This window comes from Eumetopias jubatus, unplaced genomic scaffold (genome assembly GCF_037043125.1).
Source record: "Eumetopias jubatus isolate StellerSeaLion01/CBP00866 unplaced genomic scaffold, mEumJub1_p1.0 scaffold_1, whole genome shotgun sequence".
Lineage (NCBI taxonomy): Eukaryota > Metazoa > Chordata > Mammalia > Carnivora > Otariidae > Eumetopias > Eumetopias jubatus.
This window is the reverse complement of record NW_028274807.1, coordinates 218,112,063-218,135,591: the sequence shown is the minus strand read 5'-3', so window position 1 is coordinate 218,135,591 and position 23,529 is coordinate 218,112,063. Positions and strand designations below refer to the sequence as shown.

Below are 23,529 nucleotides of genomic sequence, written 5' to 3'. Positions count from 1 at the left end.
TCTCTTGGCATCAATCAGACGGGGGCATCCCGGTGACAGCCTGGTGGCTTCCGGTCACCAGCACAGCTGTGCCTGGGCTCTAGAAAGTGCCCCTCCCAGCAGGCCTTAATCTCAGAGAATCGGGATCTTTGGTCTCAACAGCTCAAGCTTTGGGATTGTTTTCAACACCTTTATTGAGATCAGACTCACATAGCACATAATTCACCCACTGAAAGTGTGAGATTCAGTGGTTTTTGGTGTTTTCACAGAGTTATGCAGCCATCACCAGGTTATTTTACGACATTATGTCACCTCAGACGTAAACCTTTGCAAATGTATTTTTTAGCTAATACCCCACCCTCTCCCCGGCCCCCACGAGCCCCCTTCCCGTCCGCGGATGAGCCTGTTCTGGACGTGTCACCCACGTGGACTCACACACCTGTGTCTGGTTCCCTCCCTGAGCGTCATGGGCTCAGGGTCCGTCCCCGGGGCTGCGCGTGTGGGTGCCTCGCTCCTGCTCACAGCTGAGGGACGCCCCTGTGCCTAGGGGACACGTTCTGTTTGTCCATCCACCTGCTGATGGACACTTCTACCTTGGACTGACGTGAATCGGGCTGCCGTGAGTTGGGTTGCCATGAGTCGGGTTGCTGTGAAGGGTTGCTGTGAGTCAGGCTGCCGTGAGTCGGGTTGCTGTGAGTCGGGTTGCTGTGAGTCGGGTTGCTGTGAGTCGGGTTGCTGTGAGTCAGGCTGCTGTGAGTCGGGCTGCCGTGAGTCGGGTTGCTGTGAAGGGTTGCTGTGAGTCAGGCTGCTGTGAGTTGGGCTGCCATGAACATGTGTGCATGTCTTTTGTGTGGACGAGTGTTTCCAGCTCTCGTGGGCACATAGCTAGGTCGGGCGGTACCGCTGGGTCGGGCGGTAACACTGTGATTGGCCTCTCGGGGACCGTGGACTACTTCCCACAGCGGCTGTACTGTTTGCCTTCCCGTGACCGCACGAGGCTCCAACCTCTCCATGGCCTTGCCAGCACCTGTGATTACGACTTGGCTGCCGAAGTCACGGTGGGGTGGCGTGCGTCTCGCTGTGGTTTTGGTTTGCGTTGAATGCTGGGATATTTCCCCCTGCTTTTCAAGGTGACGTCCGTCCACTGCGTAACGTGTCAGTGAGCTCAGAGATGTAGAGGGCACTGTTGTAGCTGAGACTTGTCACTGGCTGTGCAGGAAGCAGACCGAGCCTGTCACCTGTGTCCCTGTATGCCCCTGATCCCACAGGGAAGGGCAGCCGGGGGCTCTTCTTGCACCAACCGAGAGGGACACGGGTGGTGAGTCGCCTGCCCACGGCGACACGGAGTCGGTGTCGGAGCTGGGACTGGGCCTAGCATGCACCGGAGGAGCGGACTGATGGGTGGGGGGCCCCCTGGCTGCAGGAGTTGGGGGCACTGGGGTCCCTGGGCCTCTGTCTCCTTTGCTGTAGAGACAGTGGGTCCAGGGCCTGGACGCACACAGGCGCACAGGCGGGAAAAGCCACCGGAGGCCTCTGTGTCCTCACGGGGGACCCTGCCCGGCCCCCTCCCCTCCCCGGGCCTGTGTGACGCCCGTGTGTGTCCTTCTCCCGTGTAGCAAGCACGGCCCACATGGAGGTGAGACTGTGGCCTCAGAGGTGTTCTCCTCAAGAGGCTCGGGTCCCGTTTGGTGTTTTTTTAGCCCATTTGGTGCATGTAGGTGTTTCTATTTAATTTATTTTTTTTTTAAGTTTTTATTTACTCATTTGAGATACAGAGAGGGGGAGAGAGCGTGAGCAGGGAGAGAGGCAGAGGGAGAAGCAGGCTTCCCGCTGAGCTGGGAGCCCGATGCGGGACTCGATCCCAGGACCCCGGGATCATGACCTGAGCTGAAGGCAGACGCTTAACCATCTGAGCCACCCAGGCGCCCCAGGCGCCCCACATGTAGGTGTTTTCAGCCACGGGAAATAGATGTGTGTGCGTTTTTAAGTCCATTTTTGATTCCAAAAGTAGCACTTGGTACCATTCCCCTAGGAGGAAAAACAGAGAATGTGGTGTTCTGGGGCCGCCGCTCCCCAGCATCACTCTGTGTCGCTCTTTGGGCCCGAGCGCTCCCCATCCCGGGTTCTCTTTAGCGACTGTCGTTTCCTCGTGGGGCTGACAGCAACACGCTGGCCGGTTTCCCTGTTTCCCTGTTGTAAACAACGCTGCAGTGAACATCTCTGAGCTCCCGAAAGCTGGCCAGGCAACGTGAGGTGGAGGCACGGGTGGGAATTGTGGGGGCTCCGGGCTCGGGAAGGAGTGGGGAGGTGGTCTCTTTATCCTGCCTGGGAACCTCCCAGGCTGCCGGGAGCCACAGCTGGACACAGGCACTCCCAGCCCTTAGGGATCAGGGCTGGGCTAGAGGAAGGAGGAACGGGCTTTGGGGCTGGGGCTTTGCAGGATGTGTAAGAGTTTGCCAGACGGAAGGATGTGCAAGAGTTTGCCAGATAGAGTCTGCATCTTGAGAACAGTGTGGCTGGGACATAAAGTGGGAGGGGAAAGGGTGCACAGACATTAGGGCAAGCAGAAGGTGGGCTCAAAGGGGGGCCTTGGCAGGGTTTGGGGCTGAGGAGCTGTGAGAGGAAGGAGGACCCTCCTAGGGCCTGTGATCTGGGCAGGACGGGGAGAGGCGAGGCCTGCAGGGCCAGGGGAGAAGCATGAGCATTTTTCTGGTGGAAGCAGGTGTTCTGAGTAGAGGGCACAGCCTGGGCAAAGGTTTAGAGGTCAGACGGTAGGTCCTGGACCCGGGGACATCCATCTGATGTGCTTGGGGCAGAGTGGGCTGGGGGCCAGGCCCTGGGTGTCCCGGGGGCTGGCTGGGGCACCGGGCATCTTCCTGGGGCTGTGCGCCCGGGGGCGGGGAGGGTGTCGGGAAGCCCCTGGGAACTCAGCCCACCCTGCCTGGGACGGCGCCTCCCTCATCAAAGCTGCTGTGGCTCCTGGCACAGAGCCAGCAGGCCGTGGCGGGCACGGGGAGGGTGCCCGCCCACCAGCCCCTGGCACCGTGCCTCTGCCCGTGCCAGCCCTGGGAACCGCACTGACTCAGCCGGAAGAACCTTATCTGGCCCTTGCGCTGCCACCAGCCACCCAGTCACCACTGTGGGGTCACGGCCGCCGGGGCCTGGCCCCACGCCCACCATCCGCTCCCCTCCCTCGTGGCTGTTGCCAAGTGCCCGGCCCGCCCCACGCTTTCTAATAACACACGCAGCTGCTGGAGGGAGTGGTGCCCGGCGGGCAGTGTCCACATGTGCATTCCGTCGTGAGCCCATGGGGTCTGGCCTGCTGACGTGGGCGGGCACGTGGTCCCCGTGAGCTGGGGGGGGTGGGGGTCCGTGTCTGCTGGGGTCTGTGCCCGGCTGGGCCAGGCCCCGTGGGTGTCTGGGAGCCACACGTGTGCTCGTGCCGTGGCTCTCCCGTGTGTGTCGTCGGCACGTTCTGGGGCCGCGAGCTTCCTGCAGCGTCTCTTAGGTGTATCTGTCACCTTAGAAGCCTGTTGGTGTGTCCGCACGCCGGGTGTGTTTGTGGACGAGTGCACGAGCCCCACGTGGCCCGTCCCCACCTCTCACGGATGCGTGGGTGTGTGTCCTGGGGTCTGGACGCAGCGGAGGAAGGCTGGGCCACGTATCCCAGTGCGTGTGGAGCCCCCTACTCACACGTTCCCTGGCCCCACGTGTGACGGGGTGACGCTGCCCTGCGGCTGTGGGTCTGTGGTGCGTGTGTGAGTGTGTGTGTGCGGCTGGGCCCCCCCGTGCGTCTGCGTGCCCGCCCCCTGCCCCACAGGCTCACCTTGCCCCGTGAAGCGTGAGGTCGAGGGGGAGCCATTAACCATTAGCCAGAAGTCACGGCGTCCGGTCAGCGGTTTGAATTGGTTGACCCCGGACCTGCCTGCCCATAGCTGATGCGCCCCTGGAGCCCAAGGTGTGAACAGGGCCGGGCTTGGTCCCTTCTTCCGCCTGCGCCGCGGGGTCTTGGGCAGCGGTGCACTATCTCTGATCCGCGGGCGCCATCAAGATGCTTGGCTCACTCTGAGTCAGAGACCCTCCCCTCCCGAAGTTTTCGGACCCCGAGGGCCAGCGCCACCCAACAGCGACGTGGAGGGGAGTCCTCTCGGCTGCTCGCAGCCACCCAGTGACCCCGTTGACCGAGGCTGTCGCCCTGCTGGGCTGTGCTCCAAGCTGGGTCAGGGGAGCAGCTGGGGGTGCGGGCTGGTGGGTGGGCACGCGCGGAGGGCGGGACACGGCCCGCCCCTTCTCCGCTCACCAGGCTGCACGCGGACAGAGGACAATTGGGGGTCACAGGGTTAAATGGTAACCAGTCTGCCTATTGAAGGCCCCAGCACAGGACACGGCCCCGCCGCCGGCAGGGCTGGCAGGGGTCTTGTGGGGCTGAGGGGGGCGGCAGGGGCGGGGAGTCGGCATCGCCCACCGCCCCCGCAGGCCCAGCGCCTAGCACCTCGGAGACACATCCCGCCCTCCCAGATAATAAAAACCCACATTCCAGGAAGAAACGCACCGTGAAGTGAATGGCCGCCCCCCAAACTCTGCCCAGACGTCAGACGTGGCTTTGTTTGGGAATAGGGTCTTCGCGGGTGTCATTTTAAGACGGACTCCCCCGGAGTAGCCTGGGCCCTGAATCCAGTGATAGGTGTCTCGGTAAGAAGAGAGGCCCACAGGCAGGCCTCAGGGAGCTGTGGGCCTGACGGGCACAGGACACGGAGGCCCCGGCCTTCTGTAGACCCTCCTTTGGGGATTGGCTTGGGACCAGGGACTCTGATGGTCCCACTGATGGACTCATGGGACCGGGTTAGGGCAGAAAGGCCAGGCTGCGCGCCATGAGCGTGCGTGCCCGAGCCGGGGCCTTCCTGGGCAGCAGCCTCTCTTGTGGGCACTGGGACGCATCTGTGAACAGCGGGCATAGGCGGCTGATCCGTGGTGTGGGGGTGGGGGGGGTGGGGCCCAGTGGGCTGGGCGGGCACAGGGGCGAGGGCGGGCTGTCTGGGGCCATTATCTGCCAGCGAGCTAGGGTGTGTCTGTGTTTGTGTCTGCTTGGACGGGTGTGTCCGTGCATGGGGGGGGACCATGTCGGGGTGGCGTGGCCTGCCCAACCGTGGGTAGGGCCACGGGTGCGTGGGGAGGGTCCGCGTGTGCCCAGACGGGGGTAGGCGGGTCTGTGCGGCCATGGTCAGGTAGAGGTCCAGGTAGAGGGCTGTGTGGGTGCGTCTGGATGGGGCCACGGGTCTTGGGGTGGCTCTCCAGGTGGGGTTTCCCTGGGGGTGGGTTTCGCATCTCTGTCCGGGCTGGAGTGGCAGGGAGTGGCCATGGGCCCCTGTTCCTGGTCAAGCTGTGTCAGCGTCTGCCCCCCAGGAGGGGTCTCTGAGGGTCCCCACCCTGTTAGGCTGTGCCTCCAAACCTCCACCCCGAGTAAGGGTGCCAAGCCCATTGCTGCAGACGTGGGTCTTCTGGGCTTGCTCCCCGAGTCTCAGGTTGCACAGTGTCCACGTCTCCCCCTGCCCAGCCCCCACCACCCTCTTGCCCCACCCTCTCTCCCCTGATGCCAGTTGCCCGGGAATGGCAGGCGTCCCCCGGCTGTGCGTGCCTGGGGACAGTCTGTGTGCTTGCCGACGGGGTGCCTGGCTCTGGGAAGGGACATGGGACCAGAAGCCACATAGTCCTCTGCTACCCCCACCGGGAGCCTCAGTTTCCCTGTCTGTAAATCAGGGGCAGGGTCCGAGCGAGTGCCGGCTGTTGCCGTAGTTAATGACCACTTGCAGGTGTCCCAGCAGAGGAGTGGTGGGGTGGGGCGGGCGCCAGCCGCATGCCGCCTGGGGCTGCCCCACCGTCACCGGCTCCCCACACTGAGGGCGACGTTCTAGAGGTTAGGCTTTGGTGGGGCCCTCGGGCTGCTGGCCACCACGGGGCAGACCCCGTCCCCGTGCCCTCAGCTGGGGGTCTGGCAGGGGCCCCCGGGGTCCCTTCCTCTTGACTGCTGGGCAGAGGGTGGGGGGCGGGGAGTAGCCCCCCTGCCTCCTGCCGCGTGCGCAGGCTGGCCCGCGGTGGCAGGACCGGACAGCACTCTGGCTGCACCCCTGTTCAGAGAGCCTGCGCAGGGAGGGGCAGGGAGCTTGCTTCCCAGCCAGGCGGGTCTTTCAGAGCACCTCCCGCCTAGGAGAGTCCCTGCCGGCACCTTCCGGGGCTGCTCAGGGCGCGAGTGCAGGCAGAGACAGATGGTCCCTTTCCGAGGAAACCCCACGAACGGGATTTAAGTTCTGGGGGGCCAGGCCCTGGCCACAGCCCTGGACCCCAGGGCACCGCAAGCCAGCAGCCAGGCGGGACGATTTTGTGCGGTGACCCTTGTATGAAATGCCCCAAGACCGCGAGCAGCAGTGGATTTGTAATGGCTTGGGGCTCAGGGAGAAGATTCTGGATATTTGGCTTGCCCAGAGAGTGCCAGGGGCTTTAGGGCAGCCTTGCTCCCCAACCCTGAGAGGCTCCACATGGCCTGGGGCACCCAAGTCCATCCAGAGGCACCGAGGGCTCAGTCCCGACTTCCAGTGGTAATGCTCTGCAGTCTGATCTCAGCACCTGTGTCCCCCTGTGATGTGGGCTTCCACGTGGACAGTGGTGTGTGTGCTCAGGGCTGGGCCGTGGCTGAGGGGTTCCCATGGGGACGGGAGGCCATCCAGATCTGCATGTCGTCGGCTGCATGGGCCGCCTGCTTCCTGCTTTCTCCCTCTTCCCAGCATTGTCCCTTTGCCACTTTCCAACCTGGGTGCACTCTCGACGCGGGACCTGTGGGCATCCCCCTCTGGGCCTCAGTTTCCCCAGCTGTGACATGGGGCTGGTGGATGACCAGCCTTGTCCGGCCACCGAGGTGATTCCTCCCCTGCCCCCCCCCCCAGCTATGCCCTGCACCTCCTTCCTGGATGCTGCAGGCACCCTCGCCCACCTCCTGGGGGACAATATGGAGGCCCCGGTTACACGAAGGCCGGTTGGGAGAGAGGGGCAGCAGCTGGTCGTCAGGCGCTGGCCCGGCCTTTCGCCATCATCCAGAAAGCGGTGCCTTTAAGCTTCAGCTCTGTGTTAGGTGTCGTGACTCGTTTCTGGAGCTTTTTATTAATATCTCTCATGGGCGGGGTGCTGTGTCTTTTCGGAGAGGGACACATGGCCTGCTGGGGTTGCGTGGCCGAGCGGACAGATGTCTCTGCCCTGCCCAGAATCACTTCCCCAATTTCCTGCGAGCCCAGCGGGCCCACCACATCTGTGTGGAGGAGTATGAGCCCGCGCTGACGGGAAATGAAAGGCGGCCTGCCCGCCCGGGCGGGTGCCCCAGGGGTCAGGTGCGCCAGGAGGGCAGCTCGTGGGAAGGGCGTGAGGTCGCATAGACATTGCTTAAGCCCCTACTGTATGCGGCAGCCAGGGACCTCGCCGCCGTGCTCTCACTGGATTTCTGCTGTACCCGCTGCTGGCCCGGGGCTCTGTGGGGCACGCTGCATCCCCAGCACCCAGCGCTGGCCTTGATGTGCAGAAGGGATTCACAATGGCTGCAGAATGGATTGTCCTGGCCGACCCACACCGCGTGGGCCGACGCAGCTCCCACTCCGCTTCCACCTTCCGAGCTGCGTCCTGGGAGTTTCTGGGACAGAATTTTTCCTCCGGAGCAGAACTCCCCGGGTGCCCAGCCGGGCCCTCCGAGGGCCTGAGTCCTTGCAGCACCGAGGCCTGGTCACTGGCCTCCACTTCCTGATCACGTCATCCCTGCCCCCCGTGTTGGGTAAACTGAGGCTCAGAGCGCAGACAGGGAGGGTTCCACACCAACCCGCCTCCTCCTGAGGCCCCCACTGAGCGCTGAGGTCACTGTGGAGAGAGGGTGAGCCCAGGGCTTTGCCATTTTGGGGCTGTGTGACCTTGGGCGAGGCCCACACGCTCTGGGCCTCCCGCCTCGTGCAGCTAGGAGAAGGCATAGATAAGGCACTTAGCAGGTCGTTGGTGCGCCACAAAATGCCCGCCTCAGTTTCCCCAAGTGCACAGTGGGCTGGAGGGGGTGCCGCCCTGCCTGCCTGGCCTCCGGCAGCTGTGGGTGTTTCTGTGAATGGGGGAGGCTGGGGCGGCCCCCAGGGACTCTGTTCCCGGCCCACCTGGGGCCCCAGCAACGGCTGTGCATGCTGAGTCATCTCAGTCGGGAGGGGCTTATGGGGGGGATGGGGCGGGGGCCACGGGGGCAGGAGCTGCTGGGGGGGGACATCAGGGCTGAGCTGTGATGGAGGACGGGCCAAGGAGGCGAGAGCCTGAGTGAGCCTTCTCTCCTTGCTTCCTTCGTTAGTGGGCGCCTGTCATATACCAGGCACCATGCCCAGCCCCCACAGCCCCCAGCTCTGCCCTTGGGGGCTCTCCTCTGGGTGGGGGAAGACAGGAAAGAAACCGCCCCAGGATGTGCCCCGTGAGGGTGCAGGGGGCCTTACTGGACGTGCTGCCCAGGCCCAGGTGTCAGGCCGGACTGCGGGAAGGGAACGCAGAGGTGAGGCAGGCAGGCTCCAGCTGCAGAGCCCAGCAGGTGCACGGACCCTGGGGCAAGAGCTGGTGGGCGAGCGGCAGAGGGGCTGGTGCGGCGGGAGCCCAGCCAGCGGCAGGGAGAGAGGAGGTGAAGGGGCCACGGGGGCAGCCACTGAGGCCTGGAAGGCAGGGAGTCCGGGCTTGCCCGGAGAGCAGTAGGGATCCATGGTCAGCTTGCGAGCAGGGACACAGTGGCGTCTGGGTGTAGACAGGTGAGGTCCCTGGCAGGCTGCAAGGAGGAAGTGGCATCTGGCTTACTGTCCTGGCCGCTCTCGGGTGTTTTCAGGGGGGTGGTGGATGGGGATGAAAACAGCCACGCCGCCTTCTCCCTGTTTCACTCTTTCAGAAGTTACAACGAATCAGTTCTTATCCAAAACCCCAAGGGTATGAAGATAAGTCAGATGATACCTCCTGTCCTAGCGGCAGGATTCATAAAAATAGCCAAAAGGTGGAGGCAACCTAGCATCCATGGGCAGGCGGACGGACAAACAGAACGTGTCCCCCACGCAGGGGAGCCTCCCACGGCCGCGGACAGGAGCCAGGTGCCCCCACGCGCGGCCCCGGGGCCGGACCCCGAGCCCACGACGCGCAGGGAGGGAGCCAGACACCGGAGGCCACGCGGGGTGTGCGTCCACGTGGGCGGCACGTCCGGAACAGGCTCGTCCGCGGACGGGAAGGGGGCTCGCGGGGGCCGGGGGCTGGGGGGGGGAGACTGCTGACGAAGACGGGGTTCAGAGTGATGGAATGTTCCGGAATCACACGCCAGAAAACGCAGATGCGCTTGATGCCACTGAAACACTCACTTTGAGATGGTCAATTCTGTGTAACGTGACTTTCACTCCGATAAACATTTCTTCTCACGGTTCAGGGTAAAGTAGGCAAGTTTAAACACTTGGGGTCCCGGGCCCGCCCGGCCTGCTGGTGGACGCTGTCGCCCACCGGCCCCTCCTCTCATCCCCAGTCCCTTCGCAGACCTGCTCTGAGCACGTCTGGTCCTGGTCCTGGGCGTTTGGAACCTGCTTGTGGCTGTAGAGGACACGTTTCTGGTTTCCTGTGAGTCGCGTCGGGAAGCCTTCCCGTCCTTGGGCGTCTCTCTGCCTCCTCTTCCTCGGTGGCTTAGAGCTCACCAGCCCCTTCCTTGATTTTTCCTAATTCGGGTTCCTCTCTCCGCCTTGTAAGGACAGCAGCCTCCTCAGGTGGTGCCCTGCGGACTTTGGAGCCGCCTGGGTGGTAGGAGGGGGCCTGAGCAGACACCGTTAAAGGGGCAAAGGTCGGCCCAGGGGCCCTGCTGGCCGGCGGTTGCTTTATAGCCTGGGCCCCTCGGCCTTGGGCTGGATGCCGCCCCCGGGCCCCTGGGACAGGCTGGGAACCGGTGCACCGTTGCCCAGGTGGGGCCTCCCGGCACTGTGACCTCTCGGGGCCCAGTCATGCCTGGGAGGGGGCCCTGGTGGTGCCCTCCCCACATGAACACATCCCCAGGCCAGGCCCCTCTCCTTGCGGGTTAGGGGTGGCCGTGAGGGGCCTTCTCCCCCCATCTTCCATGTTGGCAGGCCGGGGAGAGGGTCCGGTGCCGTGGGTGAGCCACCTGGCTCCCAAGGGGTCTGCTGTCTTCTCTGCAGGGCGGCTGAAGGACCCCCCCCACCCCCCAGACACACACACAACTCGGCCGGCTCCGCAGCATGACCCCACTGACCAACGAGGAGTTTCTTAGCAGCCCAGACAAAAATGCTCGTTAGCCACAAACAAGAATTTCCTGTTTGCCCATTCGTGCACTTGGAGGGTGGGGGGTGGTTATCTGGCCACTACCTGAGCCTTCCTCGCCTTATCTGCCTCCAGCTCACGTGGCTGCATGGGGGGCTGTCCCTCAGAAACCCGCAGGAAGGCCTGGGGGCTGGAGCCGAGGGGGTGGTGGGGACCCGGGAGACCGTAGGGCAGGGGGCTCGCGCTCACACTGCTGGGAAAGCCTCTCTGGCTGCTGAGTGGGGTGACCAGGGGAGGCTTGGCCCTCCCCACTCTGTGCCTCAGTTTCCTTTTCTGTGAGGTGGGTGGTGCAGGTCTGAGTAAGACTGACACTCGGTCAGCCCAGCCTTGGTGATGAGTGGCCCGACACCCTCTGTCGCCCTCAGCCGCACACGGGCTGAGGGACAGGCTGAGGGGCCTGCGGGGGCGCTGGGCGGGTCCCTGAGACACCAGCGGCTCCGGGGTTGGAGGGGGAGGGCCTCCTGGGCCGCGGAGGGAGGGCGGGGCCCCGGGGCCTGGGAGGGAGGGGCCGCCCCACTTCTCAGGTGGAAAACTGGAGGCCTCCAGCCCAGGCTCGCCCATCCACATCCCCCATCCTCGGGGTTCTGCACCCATTTCACAGGTGAACAGACAGACTTGGCCGGGGCCGGGGGGATGCAGGGCGGACCCAGGGTCCCAGGGTAGGAAGTGTCGGGGTGGAGCCGGCCTCCAGCCCCTTCCTCTCCCCCACCCACGCCGCAGCGCAGGACGTCGCTCCCCCAAAGCATGAGCCTTGCGGGGCACATAATGGGTTTGGGAAAGGGTAAGCAGCCCCATCCCCGTGGTGCGCTGAGCAATCAAGGGCGTCTGTTAAGCAGCTGCCATGTGCCCGGTTGTAGACGTGGGGCCGTGGAGGGACCAGGGAGCAAGAGCGTCCGTAAGCGAGAAAATCGCACGCCACCAGTACATGTGTCCCCCGAGAGAGCAGAGCGCATGCCGCGGGGATGGGGCGGCAGCTGTGAATCCAACGGGCGGGGGCGCGGCTGGGGACAGTGGTTGAGGAGAGACCAGGCCAGAGGGACCGCCAGGTCTCCCGGAGGTGGGCCTGCCTCTGCGCGCGGCGGCTTCCAGAAGCAGTAAGACGTCTGCAGGGAGGGTCTGCAGACCCTCGGGGGTGCTTGGTGTCATTACTTCAGGCAGGAATCCCGTGATCGGAGCGCCCCGTGTGCACAGCCCCCCGGGGAAATCAGGCTGCAGGCTCAGGTAGCGGGGCTGCCCAGGGAGGGGCTTCCGGAGGGTTTTCCCGTCTCCAGCCGGGGGTTGCGGCTGTGGCAGGCCACCCCTCTCTGCGCCTACGGGCCCACCGTGAGCAGGGCAAGGTTTCAGCCTGAGAACCCAGGCAGGACAGAGGCCCGGGCTCCGCACAGGGTGACCTGGAGCCCTGTGAGGACAGACAGCAGGCCCGCCGGCCCACAGTGGGGGGTCTGGACGCCATCCCCCGTGCCCCCATCGCTCCGGTCTGTCCAGGGCGGGGCGCATCCTGCAGGGGAGCGGAACTTGGGGCCAGAGCCCCATAAAGCGGGGGTGGCCTTTACTGCCCCTTTGTTGCCAGGCTGCAGACTTAAAGCTGCCTCCGTCCCCGGCAGCCGGGGGCCCGGCACATCCCCCTTTATGGCCCCAGACAATACCCTGGCCCCACGGGGGTCTGACCGGGCCCTGCCACAGGTCTGTCCACCCACCATTTGGCCCTAGGGGTTGACGGCCCCCCACCAAGCCAGCTGCGCCTGCTGCCAGGTCTCCGTCCTGAGCCTCAGTTTCCCCCACCTGGAACACGGGTGTCACGGTGGCTCTGGGAGCTCAGGGTGAAGCTGTTGCGTTGATGGCGAGGGAAAGCTGAGGCACGGCAGGGTGCGGGGAGCACTGCGGTCTCTCTGAGGGCTGGGTCCAGGGAAGGTTCTGGCAGGGTGGACCCCCCCATCCCCGCGCGAGGATCTCGTGGGAGATGTTGCTCCTGTCAGGAGGGGCCTGTGGTCACTGAGCCCCACGGGAGTCACCATAACAAGGACCACGGACTGTGGCGGGGGGCGGCGGCACTGAAAGCAGCAGGAATCTGTCCTCCCGCATTCTGGAGCCAGAGGTCCGAGATCCGGGGGGGATCGGGGGGTCCTTCCTGTCTCTTCCAGCATCTGGCGTAGCCACATCACTCCACCTCTGCCTGGTCCCTGCGTGGCCTTCCGTGGCCGCGTCTCTCCTTCCATAAGGACACTTGTGGTCGGATGAGGGCCACCCTACCCCAAGTAGGACCTCATCTTAGCAGATGACGTCTGCGAAGACCCTAGTAGACAAGGTCGCGTCCAAGGCTTGTGCAGAGGCGAATTTTAGGGCACCTGCCGTCTGGGATCCCACTGAAGCTAAGCAGGTCGGGGCTCGTGGAACGACTGTTCATTTAGCAGCTGCTGTGTGGTGACCCCGTCTAGACTCTAGTGACAAACCAGACGAAGCCCCCGCGGACGGGCTGACGGGAGACCGACCCGCGTGTAGTCCCGTGTGGCGGGGGGTGTGTGGGCAGGGGACGGGTGCACGCCCACGGGGAGGTGTACCTGCAGGCCACACGCCCTCAGGCAGGGGGAAGTGCGGGGCCTCCCTGACCACCATAAATCAGCCCAGGAATGCGGCCTGCCGGCCTGGCTGGGGCAGGGCAGAGACAAAGACCCAGCCTGGACCACCCTGGCCTGTGGGAGGCCCCACTATGTCTCCGTTCCAGGGTGGGGAAACCCAAGCCCAGAGAGTGCAGGATGGCTGAGGGGCAGCCAGCCCCAGAGACCCTGCGTCCCCAGGCCCCGGGGTTAGGCACAGGAGCTGGGCATTGGTGTGTTCTTGGGCCCTCATGATGGACTGTCCCGGCCGGCTGATTGGTGGTTTCAAGGCCCCCCTGCAGTCCTGACCCCTCTGGGTCTGTTCCCCAGGGCTTAATTTGAAGGTTGCTGTTTGCTCCTGGCCCCGCCCCCCAAACTCCACTCCGCACTTAGCTCTGCCGCCTTCCCCCTGCCTGCCCGTTCCTGGGAGCTGAGGATCGGAATGTCCGGGGGCCCCCCAACCGCCAGTGCAGGGACGGGTGAACCCCAGCAGCCAGTGCCCAGGACAGAGTGGGCCGGGAGGCCCTGACGTCCCCAGGCTCTGGATTCATGCCTGCCTCTGGGCCTCAGTTTCCTCATCTCCAAAATAGGGAGCCACCTCTCGGGAGCAAAGGCAAATGTGTGACTCGCGACAGCACCAGGATGCGTCCCCTGTATGGCGATTATCTACCTGGGCGCCGTTTGTCTCGGCCAGACTGTTTCCCCAAGCGACGTGTCCAAGACCCGAGAATGAGCCCTCGCTCGAGTCAGGGGCCCTGCAGCTGTGGTTACTTAGGGAGTCCTCGGACGAGGTGGCCTGGTCCAGCAGGCAGTGTCCTACTGCTGCACGGAGGGAGTGTGCGAAGCAGAGGCAGATGCTGGAGGGGCGCCTGGGGCCCCAGAGCGGGGGGGGGGGGGGGAACAGCAGGGACCATGGCCTGGAGCCGCCGGGGGGGGCTCAACCCTGACGCACCTGGACCTGGGCTCTGCCCTAAACCTCTGTTCTGAGCTGCCTGGTGTGTGGCTCGGTGGCGGCTGCTGCTGGAGATGCGCGGGGATCGCGTCCTCCTCTGAAAGCGGGGGTGGGCTCCTTAGGCTCCGTGGGGACGCAGCGCCTGTGCCCAGCTCTCACGCTAACTGACCCGTCCTGACCCCACAGCTCTACGAACTGGACGGGGACCCCAAGAGGAAGGAGTTCCTGGATGACTTGTTCAGCTTCATGCAGAAGCGAGGTAAGGCTGCTCACCGAGAGTCCCAGGGAGTGGGGGGTCCCGGGAAGCGGGCCGGCGGGGGGGGGGGGGGGCTGCTTGGCAGTCAGGTCTGATGGGGTAGGTACAGCCGGGAGCATCTAAGGGGTGGGTCCTTGGGTAGGAGGTCTCACGTCCCCAGCCCAGAATTGCCGGCCCAGACCCGTGGTGTGATGGGGTTCCCGCCCCTAAGGCCCCCCGCCACCCCCCGGGTCCCCTGCAGCAGAGCTGGCCTGCAGGGAGCAGGGTGGGATTTCCGGGAGGGCAGCGGCCACTGGAACAGTAGAAGTTCCTCGAGTGGGCTTCCCGGCCCCGTGGCCCCCGGTGTGAGGTCCAGTCCCAGCCCCTCCCCTGCGCCTACTGGGGCCTCAGTGCCCCTCTCTGTAAGATGGGCCATAAGCAGCTCGCACCGTGTGGCGGCTCCCCAAACGTGCCGAGCGCTGGGCTGCATTTATCAAGCACCAACGGTGTGCCAGGCCCACCCTCGGCCCACCTGGGTCTGGGGTGAGATGGACGCCATAAATGGCCCAGCCTGGGCACAGGGAGCAGGGACTGGTCTGGGTGGGTGTCCTGGTGGGGAAACCGAGACCCAGACACTGGAGGGCATCCGCGGTGTTCAGGGTAAGCCAAGCCCAGAGAGGACCTGGGGCAGCGGGAAGGGCCCCACAGCCCTACCCGTAGCTTCAGCCTCAGCTCAGGGCTGCCACGGGGCAGAGAGATCCGGCTGGACGGACGGACAGGGGGGTTCTAGAGGCACCCACTGCAGGTGGGGCTGGTCCCTCTGACCAGAGACAGCCCCCCACCCCCGTGGGAGTTACTATAACTCTTGCTGTTCAGGGAAGGAAACTGAGGCCCAGGGAGGGGATGTGTCCTCTGAGCCCTGGAGGCAGGAAGGGGCGGGGCCCGGCCAGGGTGGTGCAGGGTCCACTTGGGCCCACTGCAGGGGCTGGCTGGCCCTTGGCTGCTTTGTCCAGGGCCCTCTGCATGCCCCTCCCTCCCCAGCAGCCTCTGTAAACACAGGCCCCACAGCCCGGAAGGGAAGGAGATGAAAGGGGAGGGGCCGCGGCCTTCCCATTAACCCCTCCGGTGCCGTGCCCAGGCCGAGGAATCCAGACCCGTCCTGGGGTGGGGGCCCCCTCCTTATCGCTGGGAGCAGTCCCAGCCAGGGCTGGCTGCCCACTGTGTGTGGGCAGAGAGATCCTCCCCCACTCTCTTTATCGACCCATCCACACCTGCCAGAGCCCCCCACCCCCCCACCCTGCTGGGGGGCACGGAGCCCCCCATCCTGCCCGAGACTGGGCCTGGGTCCTGGAGGTTCAGAAAGTAGGGTGAGGTGGGGGGGCCCCAGGCACAGCAGTGCAGCCTGTGGGCACTCAGGGCTCTGAGGGTCTGAGTCCAGCCCTGCCTCTCTCGCCAAGCCGGGCTCCCCTGGAGGGCAGGGGCCAACAAACTCCTGTGCATCCCTCAGAACCCAGCCCAAGCCCCCCTCCTCCTTGCTGTCTTCTTGGATGCTCGCCGTCTGTAACGGGCAGCCTCTGGGGCTGAGGGTCTGTGGGAGGCCCCCCACCCCCACCCCCAGACACCGCGTCCGGCATCCCACAAGCCCTTCTTCACTCCAGGAGGAAAGTTCTTCTTTTCCCCACGTCACAAAGTAAAGGCCTCTCAGAATTCTCTGGGGGCTGGGAACACGGGAGGGGTCCTGCCTGCACCCCGCCCTCCTGCTGTTTCCTTGAAGACCTCCCCACCCTTCCTTATCTCCCCCACGGCCCCCACGGCCCCTGTCCCCTCCACCGGTGCCTCTCTGCTCTCCGCCCTGCTCCTTCTGTAAACATCCGATCAGGCCTGGCTGCAGAGCAGAGCGCGGGCGCGGGGTCCCCAGAGGATCTTTTGTGTGATTCTTTCTGTTCTTTCCCAGTGCAGAACCTATGCCGGTGTCCCGGGTGGGCCGGGGGCTGGGGGAGCCCCTGACACGGGGGGTTGCTTTTCCCTCTCTGCCTCTTGGGCTGGAAAATGGAATAGGGGAGGGGTGGGGGGTCTGAGCCGCAGCTCCCTCTGCCCTCTCCGGGTGGTCCTCTGTTGGTGGGGGTTTTGAAACCTGGAGGAAAAGGCAGACGTGGCCACGGGTGGCAGGCAGGAGGTGGTTCTAGAAGCTCCGGCCCCGGGGGGGGGGGGGGGGAGGACCAGGAGTCAGGGCCCCGGGGGCGCGGGCCAGCTGGGCCGTGCCTTCTCTGGGAGCCGCAGCCTGGGGCCTCCGTTTGCCCATCTCTAGGGGGGCAGTGGCTGTGGCACGGGCCATGAGCACCCACCATGTGCCAGGCTGATCAGAGCCGGGGACTCTGGGTGACAGGACAGCAGCAGGGGGCCACAGACTGCCCCAGGGTTGCACCGGCAGGGGGAGGTCTGACAGGGGGCTTTTGCACCCCCAGCCAGGAAGTCGCCCCACAGGCCGAGCTGAGGGCCCCGGCACGAGGGGGACAGGGACCGCGGCAGCGGCTTGAGGCTCCCCTGCCTGGGCCGGCCCACCGCCCCCCTCTCTAAGCTGCGGTGGCTGAAGGGAGCTCTGCCTCCTCCCGACCGCAAAGCCCCCGGGAAGTGGAAGCGGAAGCGGGAAGCGGGAAGCGGGAGGGTGCGGGCCTCTGGGAGCCGTGCAGTTGTTTGGGCAGCGTGGTGGTGACGCAGGGGGTAGAGCTAACAGGCGAGATCAGCCACGAGCCCAGATCACTGATGGAGAAGCAGGCCTCCTTGTGTTCTCTCAAGGGGCGCCCCCCCCCCCCGCAGTCCTACCCCCCAGGAGACACAGGGCCGCATCAGGAACGTCTGCTGTAGTCACGATGGGGGTGGGGGGCCACCGAGGAGGTGGGGCCAGGGACGCGGCTCCGCGTCCCCAGCGCCCGGGACGCCCCCCAGAGAACAACCTGCCCCGGTGTCCCCGTGTCAGGAGAGACCCCTGTCTGGACGGGCACGTCAGCCACAGCCACAGACTGTCTGCTGCGCGTGGGGCTCTGGTCCCCCATGGCGACACCCCCAGCTCACCTGCGCTCCCTGCCCCTCCCCTGCAGGGACGCCCGTGAACCGCATCCCCATCATGGCCAAGCAGGTGCTCGACCTGTTCATGCTGTACGTGCTGGTGACCGAAAAGGGCGGCCTGGTGGAGGTCATCAACAAGAAGCTATGGCGGGAGATCACCAAGGGCCTCAACCTGCCCACGTCCATCACCAGCGCTGCCTTCACCCTGCGGACCCAGTGAGTGCCCGCCGTGGCCCGGGGCAGGGGAGGCGTTCGGGGCGGCCATGGAGGAGCCCGGGGTGCGGTGGCCGCGGACCACAGGGGTGGTCCTCACACCCGCAACATCAGGTGGGGTGTGAGGACTGCTTCGGCTCTGGGGTTACCTGCTTGAGTATGAGGGGTCAGCAAGGGGAGCCCTGGGGGCGGGGGCGTGTCCTGGGGCCGGCGCCCAGCCGGGGGGCAGCCGGAGTGCAGGCCGCAGGTGTGAGGCCGGGGAATGAAGCTGGGCGGTGGCGTGTGTGTGGCGGGGGGAAGCGCGAGGTGTCCCGGTGCCACCCTAACCCCGTGCCCCTGCGCACAGATACATGAAATACCTGTATCCCTATGAGTGTGAGAAGCGCGGCCTCAGCAGCCCCAACGAGCTCCAGGCCGCCATTGACAGCAACCGGCGGGAGGGCCGGCGCCAGAGCTTCGGGGGCTCTCTCTTCGCCTACTCGCCGGGCGGTGCCCACGGCATGCTGTCCTCACCCAAGCTGCCCGTGCCCTCCCTGGGCCTTGCCACCAGCACCAACGGCAGCTCCATCACCCCTGCTCCCAAGATCAAGAAAGGTGAGAGCCGCACGCGCCTGGGGCCTGACCTCAGCTCCGCGCGGGCCGGGCTCTCTGACCCCGGTGGGGACACGGGGACGCCTTTCCCCCTCCGGGTAACAGGACGCTGAACCCCAGTGTTGGCACAGCAGAGGGGCCTCCGTCCGCCGGTGCTGTGTCCGCGGCAGACGTCACTAGCTGATGGCCGTTTCCCAGCCCCGTAGGGGGCAGCCGTCGCTAAGGGGTGGTCCCGCGCCAACACAGGCATTAGAGAGCGAGCATGGTCTTCCCAGCCCGTGCCCATGGCAGACATGACTAGTCGACCGCTGTCCTCCCGGCCCGCACAGTGCCCGTGTTGCTGACTGAGCCCCGTAGTCTTTCCTGATCCGCAGCTAAGGAATTCCCGTATCATTGGCCCAGGGCTCGGCCTGTGGGGGACAGTGTTCATTGCCCCGTAGGTTCTTCCAGTCCCTCGCCCCTGGCAGACATCATTAGCCGATTGCTCTATTCTTTCCCCTGTGAGGGTTCGAACGTTCTCCGCACGCCGCCTGGCAGGAGCCACCACCCTGTGGCCTCTCAGGCCGACCTTTCACCCATCGGTGGCTTGGTGCCTCCCGCTGCGGACCGTGGGGAAAGTTACCCTGTGTCTGTAGGTTCGTAGAAGGGCGGGGGGGGGCCTGCCATGCATCCGTGCCCAGCGGTCAGTGGGCCAAGATTTCAGGGGTCCGCCAGGGAGCCCCCTGCCCGTGGCCGGGGTCACCAGTCGGTGACAGCCTTCCGTCCCGCGGAGCCACTGAAGCCTTCCTAACACAGAAGCGCCAACAGCACACGTGGGCACGCGGCCTCAGGCTGAGTCGCCTGAGTGTCCGTTTCTCCTCCGCCACACGGGCTGTGACCCCCTATCCTCTGGGGTGGCCTGAGGATCCAGGGTGATCCCCACAGTGTAGACTGGTCGGATCCGAAGCGAATGGGGTCTTCCTAACCCACCGGCTCATTCAGTCCTCTGAGGACCTCAGTTTACCCACCCCACCCCTGGGGAGCTCCGGCGGTGCCCACGAGTGGTTGTCAGCCATCCACGGTGCGTGAGGCCCCGCGCTGGAGCTGGGGAGAGGGTGGTGGGTGGGAATGAGCGTTTCCTGACGGGAGGGAGCCAGGAGGCGCTACGTAGCCGTGGGGGGCCCGCGCTGATGGGTCCAGGGGGCATCCGAGTGCGACCAGAGGAGGGGGTCAGAGCGGGGAGCACCGCAAAGCCTCCAGCCAAGGGCCCGGCACAGGCAGGGGAGGCCACGCCAGGCAGCAAGGGAAGGACACGGGGGGAGCAGTTGGGGGAAGAAGAGACAGCAGGTCACAGTGGGACACATTCCTACCACAGAGGAGGGGAGTGGGTGGGAGCTGGTCCTGGAGCTGAGCTGCCCGGGTTCGAGTCCCAGCTCTGCTCCTGCGGCTCTGTGGCCTCGGCAAAGCCGTTCCCGCCAGGAGCTTGGGCTCCCTCAGCCGTGAAGTGGGGGTGGGAGCGTGGGGCCGGTCTGGGGTCGTTGAGACGGCCCCTCGAGCCGGGCCGTGTTGAGTGCGTGAGGACGCGTGGGGAGGCCTCGCTGCTCTCGCCAGTATCGGCCGTGACACACGCCGTCTCGGTCTCTCGGGAGAACGCCCACGGTGAGCACAGCTGTGCCAATGACGGCGTTACGGCCACGGTGGTTTCCAGCACCGGGCTGACCTCAGAAAGGGTCCTCCAGCACCCCTGTCTGTCCCGGAGCCTGTCCGCTTTCCCGGAGAGGGCGTGCACGCCCCGCGCCTTCCTGCCCCGTGCAGGAAGGCAGGACCAGGCTCCTCCCGTGTCCATCTGGCCACCAACTCCTCTTCTCTCCCGTCTAGAGGAGGACTCAGCCATCCCTATCACGGTCCCCGGCCGCCTGCCAGTCTCCCTGGCGGGCCACCCCGTGGTGGCAGCCCAGGCGGCGGCCGTGCAGGCGGCAGCAGCCCAGGCAGCCGTGGCCGCACAGGCAGCTGCCCTGGAGCAGCTGCGGGAGAAGCTGGAGTCCGGGGAGCCTCCTGAGAAGAAGATGGCCCTGGTGGCTGACGAGCAGCACCGGCTCATGCAGCGAGCACTGCAACAGAATTTCTTGGCCATGACAGCCCAGCTGCCGATGAGCATTCGTATCAACAGCCAAGGTACCAGCCCAGCGCACCCAGACCCTCCCTGCTTCCTGCCCGTGTAACAAAATCAGGGCCTCGTAGTCAACATATGTAAAGAGTGCCCACAAATCAATAAGAAAAACAAAGATAAAACGAATTAAATAAACAGGCAGCAGTGACTGGTAGAAAATGCACATGGAAAGCCGAGTTGGGGGTCCACACGCTAACAAGGAGCTACCGTTTTTCGGCCATCAGAGTTTGATGATATCAGATGTTGGTTGGGTTAGGGGACAATGTGCCCACCGAGTCCTGCTGGTGGGAGTGTAAACAGGTGACAGTTTGGCACTCTCTTTTAAAATAGACAGCATTCTTGCCCTGTGAGCCAGTGATCCCGCTTGGTGTCTCCAGCAAAGCTACAGTGCGGACGCTTCATCAGTACGGGGTGGAGCTAGTCGAGTCCAGACCACTCTGTGGCTGTTCAAAACAACGGGATGATTTGGGGTATGCTGACGTAGCTTACGACTTACCATCACGAGAAGAGCAAATTTTAGACAAATGCGTTCTTCTCCAACAAGTATTTATTGAGCGCCTACCGTGTGTGCCGGTGACAGACACAGTCCACAGCTTGGTGGGTGGACAGGAGCAGGTCCTCGCCCACAGGTGCTTGTGACTGCAGCCGGCGGTGTTTCTTCTCCCACAGCCTGCGAGAGCCGCCAGGACTCTGCCGCGAACTTGAGCAGTCCCAACGGCAGCAACAGCATTAGCATGTCCGTGGAGATTAACGGGATCATGTACACAGGTAGGACCTGCCGGGCCCCATGCCGTCCTTGAGCACTCGTCTCCCTGTTCGTAACTCAGGAGCCCCAGGTGCCCTCCGCCCGGCAGGGCTCTGCCCTCAGGAGACCAGAGTGAGGTAGTCCACGTGGCGCACTTAGCACGGTGCTCAGCACATGGCAAGGGCCCCAAAGCACGTAACTTTGTTCTGTTTCTCCTACGGCCGGTGGTGTTCCTTCTGAAACACCGTGTGGCCAGCCAGTAGCTGGCATAGGCCACCAGGAGGCGCTGTGGACACCGAGCAGCTTGGCTGCTCAGTGAAGGCGACTCCAAGGGACGGAGAAGGGACCTGTGGCCGCCGTGGGCCAGCAGCTCCCTGGGTGACTTTGCAGGGGGTCTGTACCCAGGGCGTCCCGTGGGCCTGCCATGTAATCTTTTCAACTCCGTGATGTGTTTCTCCTCCTGTCCTCACATTAGGAGTGCTGTTTGCTCAGCCACCGGCGCCCGCACCACCCTCCGCGCCCAGCAAAGGCGGTGGTCCTGGCAGCCGGGGAGGGAACAGCCGGACCAGCAGCAGCGCGGGCAGCCAGGCCGGGCCGGCGGGGCTGTCCACGCCTCCCACATCTTCTACCTCAAATAACTCATTGCCTTAACCGCACCACTCCCCACCCGCCACCCCCACCCCAGGAGCCCGCCTGGGCGGGGAGGGGGGGCGGGGTCGAGGTGGGCCACGCAGGGGCCGGGACGGCGGAAGATACGGGTGGGGAGGGGAGGTATCCACGAAGGAGCCACAGCTAACGCCAAAAAGAAAAGAAAAAAATATATACATATATATATATAAAGAAAATTTAATAAAACAGGGGAAAACCAAGGAACACTTGAATTACTCAGGTTCGGACATTCAGAGACGTGGATTGCGAGAGCAGCGAAGGAAATCGGAAGAGAGAGGGGCACGTGTTTCCGAGGGCTGCAGCCCTGCCGGACCGACTGACTGGGGTCTGGGGTCTGTGTGGCCCGGTTGCCATGGAAGGCCGATCCTGTTTACCTCATACATCTCTGCACTGTGTGTTTTCATTTTTTGTCTGTTTTTTTCTCCCTTTTTTCCCCCCATTCATCACACACCACCACACCCAGCTCCTTGTGTTGAATGAAACCCCTGAGCCAGGATCAGCTGAATTTTTTTTTTTCTTGTTGCTTTTGGGAACTTTTTTTTTTTTTTAAGAAACAGTGATACTCAAGATCTATAAGGCTTTTAAGAGGTTTCGGGGCTTTGTTTTGTAAATAATCTATTTTATTCTTGGGGGAGGAATCAAACCTTAGGAAAAGGATATATATCTATATATTTGTGTTCATTCAGGGAAACTGGACTTGAAAAAGCAAAAAAAAAAAAAACCCACCAAAAAAAAGAAAAAAAAAAGAAAAAAATAGAAAAAGAAAAGAAGTAATACCCTTCCTACTTTCCCACGACTGGTTTGGGTTCCTGTGTGTGTTCCCTGTGCTGCAGTGGGTCTAGCTGGCAGGACGCGCCCCGGGCCAGAGCCAGGACCGGTGATGAACTCAGGTGCTATGGGTGGGGGCAGACCGGGGCACCCGGGCTCCTTTTTTCCCTCCCGCCAGATACTGGAAGTCTTAACCAGGGAGGAGGTCGGGCTGGATGAAGGGCCCTGGGCGTGGGAGGGGGCTCCACCTATCGGCGGCCCCCAGGCTCCTGTCTCAGGGATGAATGTGGCCTGGGGGTGCTTCGGGGGGGCGGGGGGCTGCTCTGGGAGATTATCAGTACCGGGGGATGGGGTGAGCCGGCCTTAGCTCAGGGCGAGGTTTTTGGGGCCACGGCATCCTGAACAGCCCCCGCTTCCATTCTCTTCTCCTTAACTTTGTCCCTTCCTTCTCTCTCGGCCCCGTTTGCTTGGGGTCACAGCTGCCCGCGGTAACTAAAGTAGCTGGAGGCTGCACCCGTCTCTGCACGACCCTTCCTCCCGGTTAGAAGGTGGGTGTTGGGGGGCTGGACACGGCTGGCGGGAGGTTATTCCAGGGGCTGGCGGTGGTCCTGGTGAGGCAGCACCGTCTGCCCTAAGGCCCAGGCGGGTGGGGGGCTTTCTTGGCGCCCGCTGGGTCCCCGTGGACCCGGTCGTGTTGGGTAGTGCTCCTCACGCTGCCCAGTGGGATTTTTGTGGGGAGGGGGGCACTGACTCAGCTGTTCCCGGGGTGAGCCTGCATTCTCTAATTGGGCTCAGGAGCCCGGCCTAACGAGGGGGAGGGCCGCACCAGCCTCCCCCCTTCCCTGATGGACCAGGCATCCTCCCCCTGGGAGACCCGAGGAGGGAGGGTCCTGGGCCCCCAAGGCTGGGTTTTCCTTTGTGTGGGGCTGTGCTGTGTCTTTGGACTATCTCAGGGTCCTTGACACCCCCACCCCCGAGCCTTCCAGGAGCGGGGTCTCCTCTCTGCTTTTCCTTCTGGAAGGTTCTGCCCTTCCTTCTCTGGCGGCAGCAGCACAATCATGGTGGGAGGGGACCTCTTTGTCCCCAGGCACAATCCGGCTCCACACACAGAAGCCCCCCCCCCCCCCGGGTCCTCTCACCCCAGCCTGACCTGTGGGCGCCCCGGCCGGAGGCCTTCAGGTTCCCCGGTCTTGCCCTTGTTGGGGGGGCGTTGTCTGC

The 23,529-nt window shown here is 64.2% G+C and overlaps 1 protein-coding gene across 4 annotated transcripts in view; it reads left to right on the top strand.

The window, feature by feature from the left end:
* Nucleotides 1–22,089, top strand: part of ARID3A (AT-rich interaction domain 3A) — a 30,433-nt gene extending 8,344 nt beyond the window's left edge. For all 4 annotated transcript variants that reach the window (XM_028126217.2, XM_028126219.2, XM_028126216.2 and 1 more), the window contains exons 4-9: nucleotides 14,062–14,134; nucleotides 17,209–17,392; nucleotides 17,736–17,983; nucleotides 19,838–20,134; nucleotides 20,799–20,897; nucleotides 21,350–22,089. In XM_028126217.2, the coding sequence (XP_027982018.2) occupies nucleotides 14,062–14,134; nucleotides 17,209–17,392; nucleotides 17,736–17,983; nucleotides 19,838–20,134; nucleotides 20,799–20,897; nucleotides 21,350–21,525 (1,077 nt within the window). In that variant the 3' untranslated portion in view covers nucleotides 21,526–22,089. The remainder of the gene's footprint in view (nucleotides 1–14,061; nucleotides 14,135–17,208; nucleotides 17,393–17,735; nucleotides 17,984–19,837; nucleotides 20,135–20,798; nucleotides 20,898–21,349) is intronic.
* Nucleotides 22,090–23,529: the final 1,440 nt, after the last annotated feature.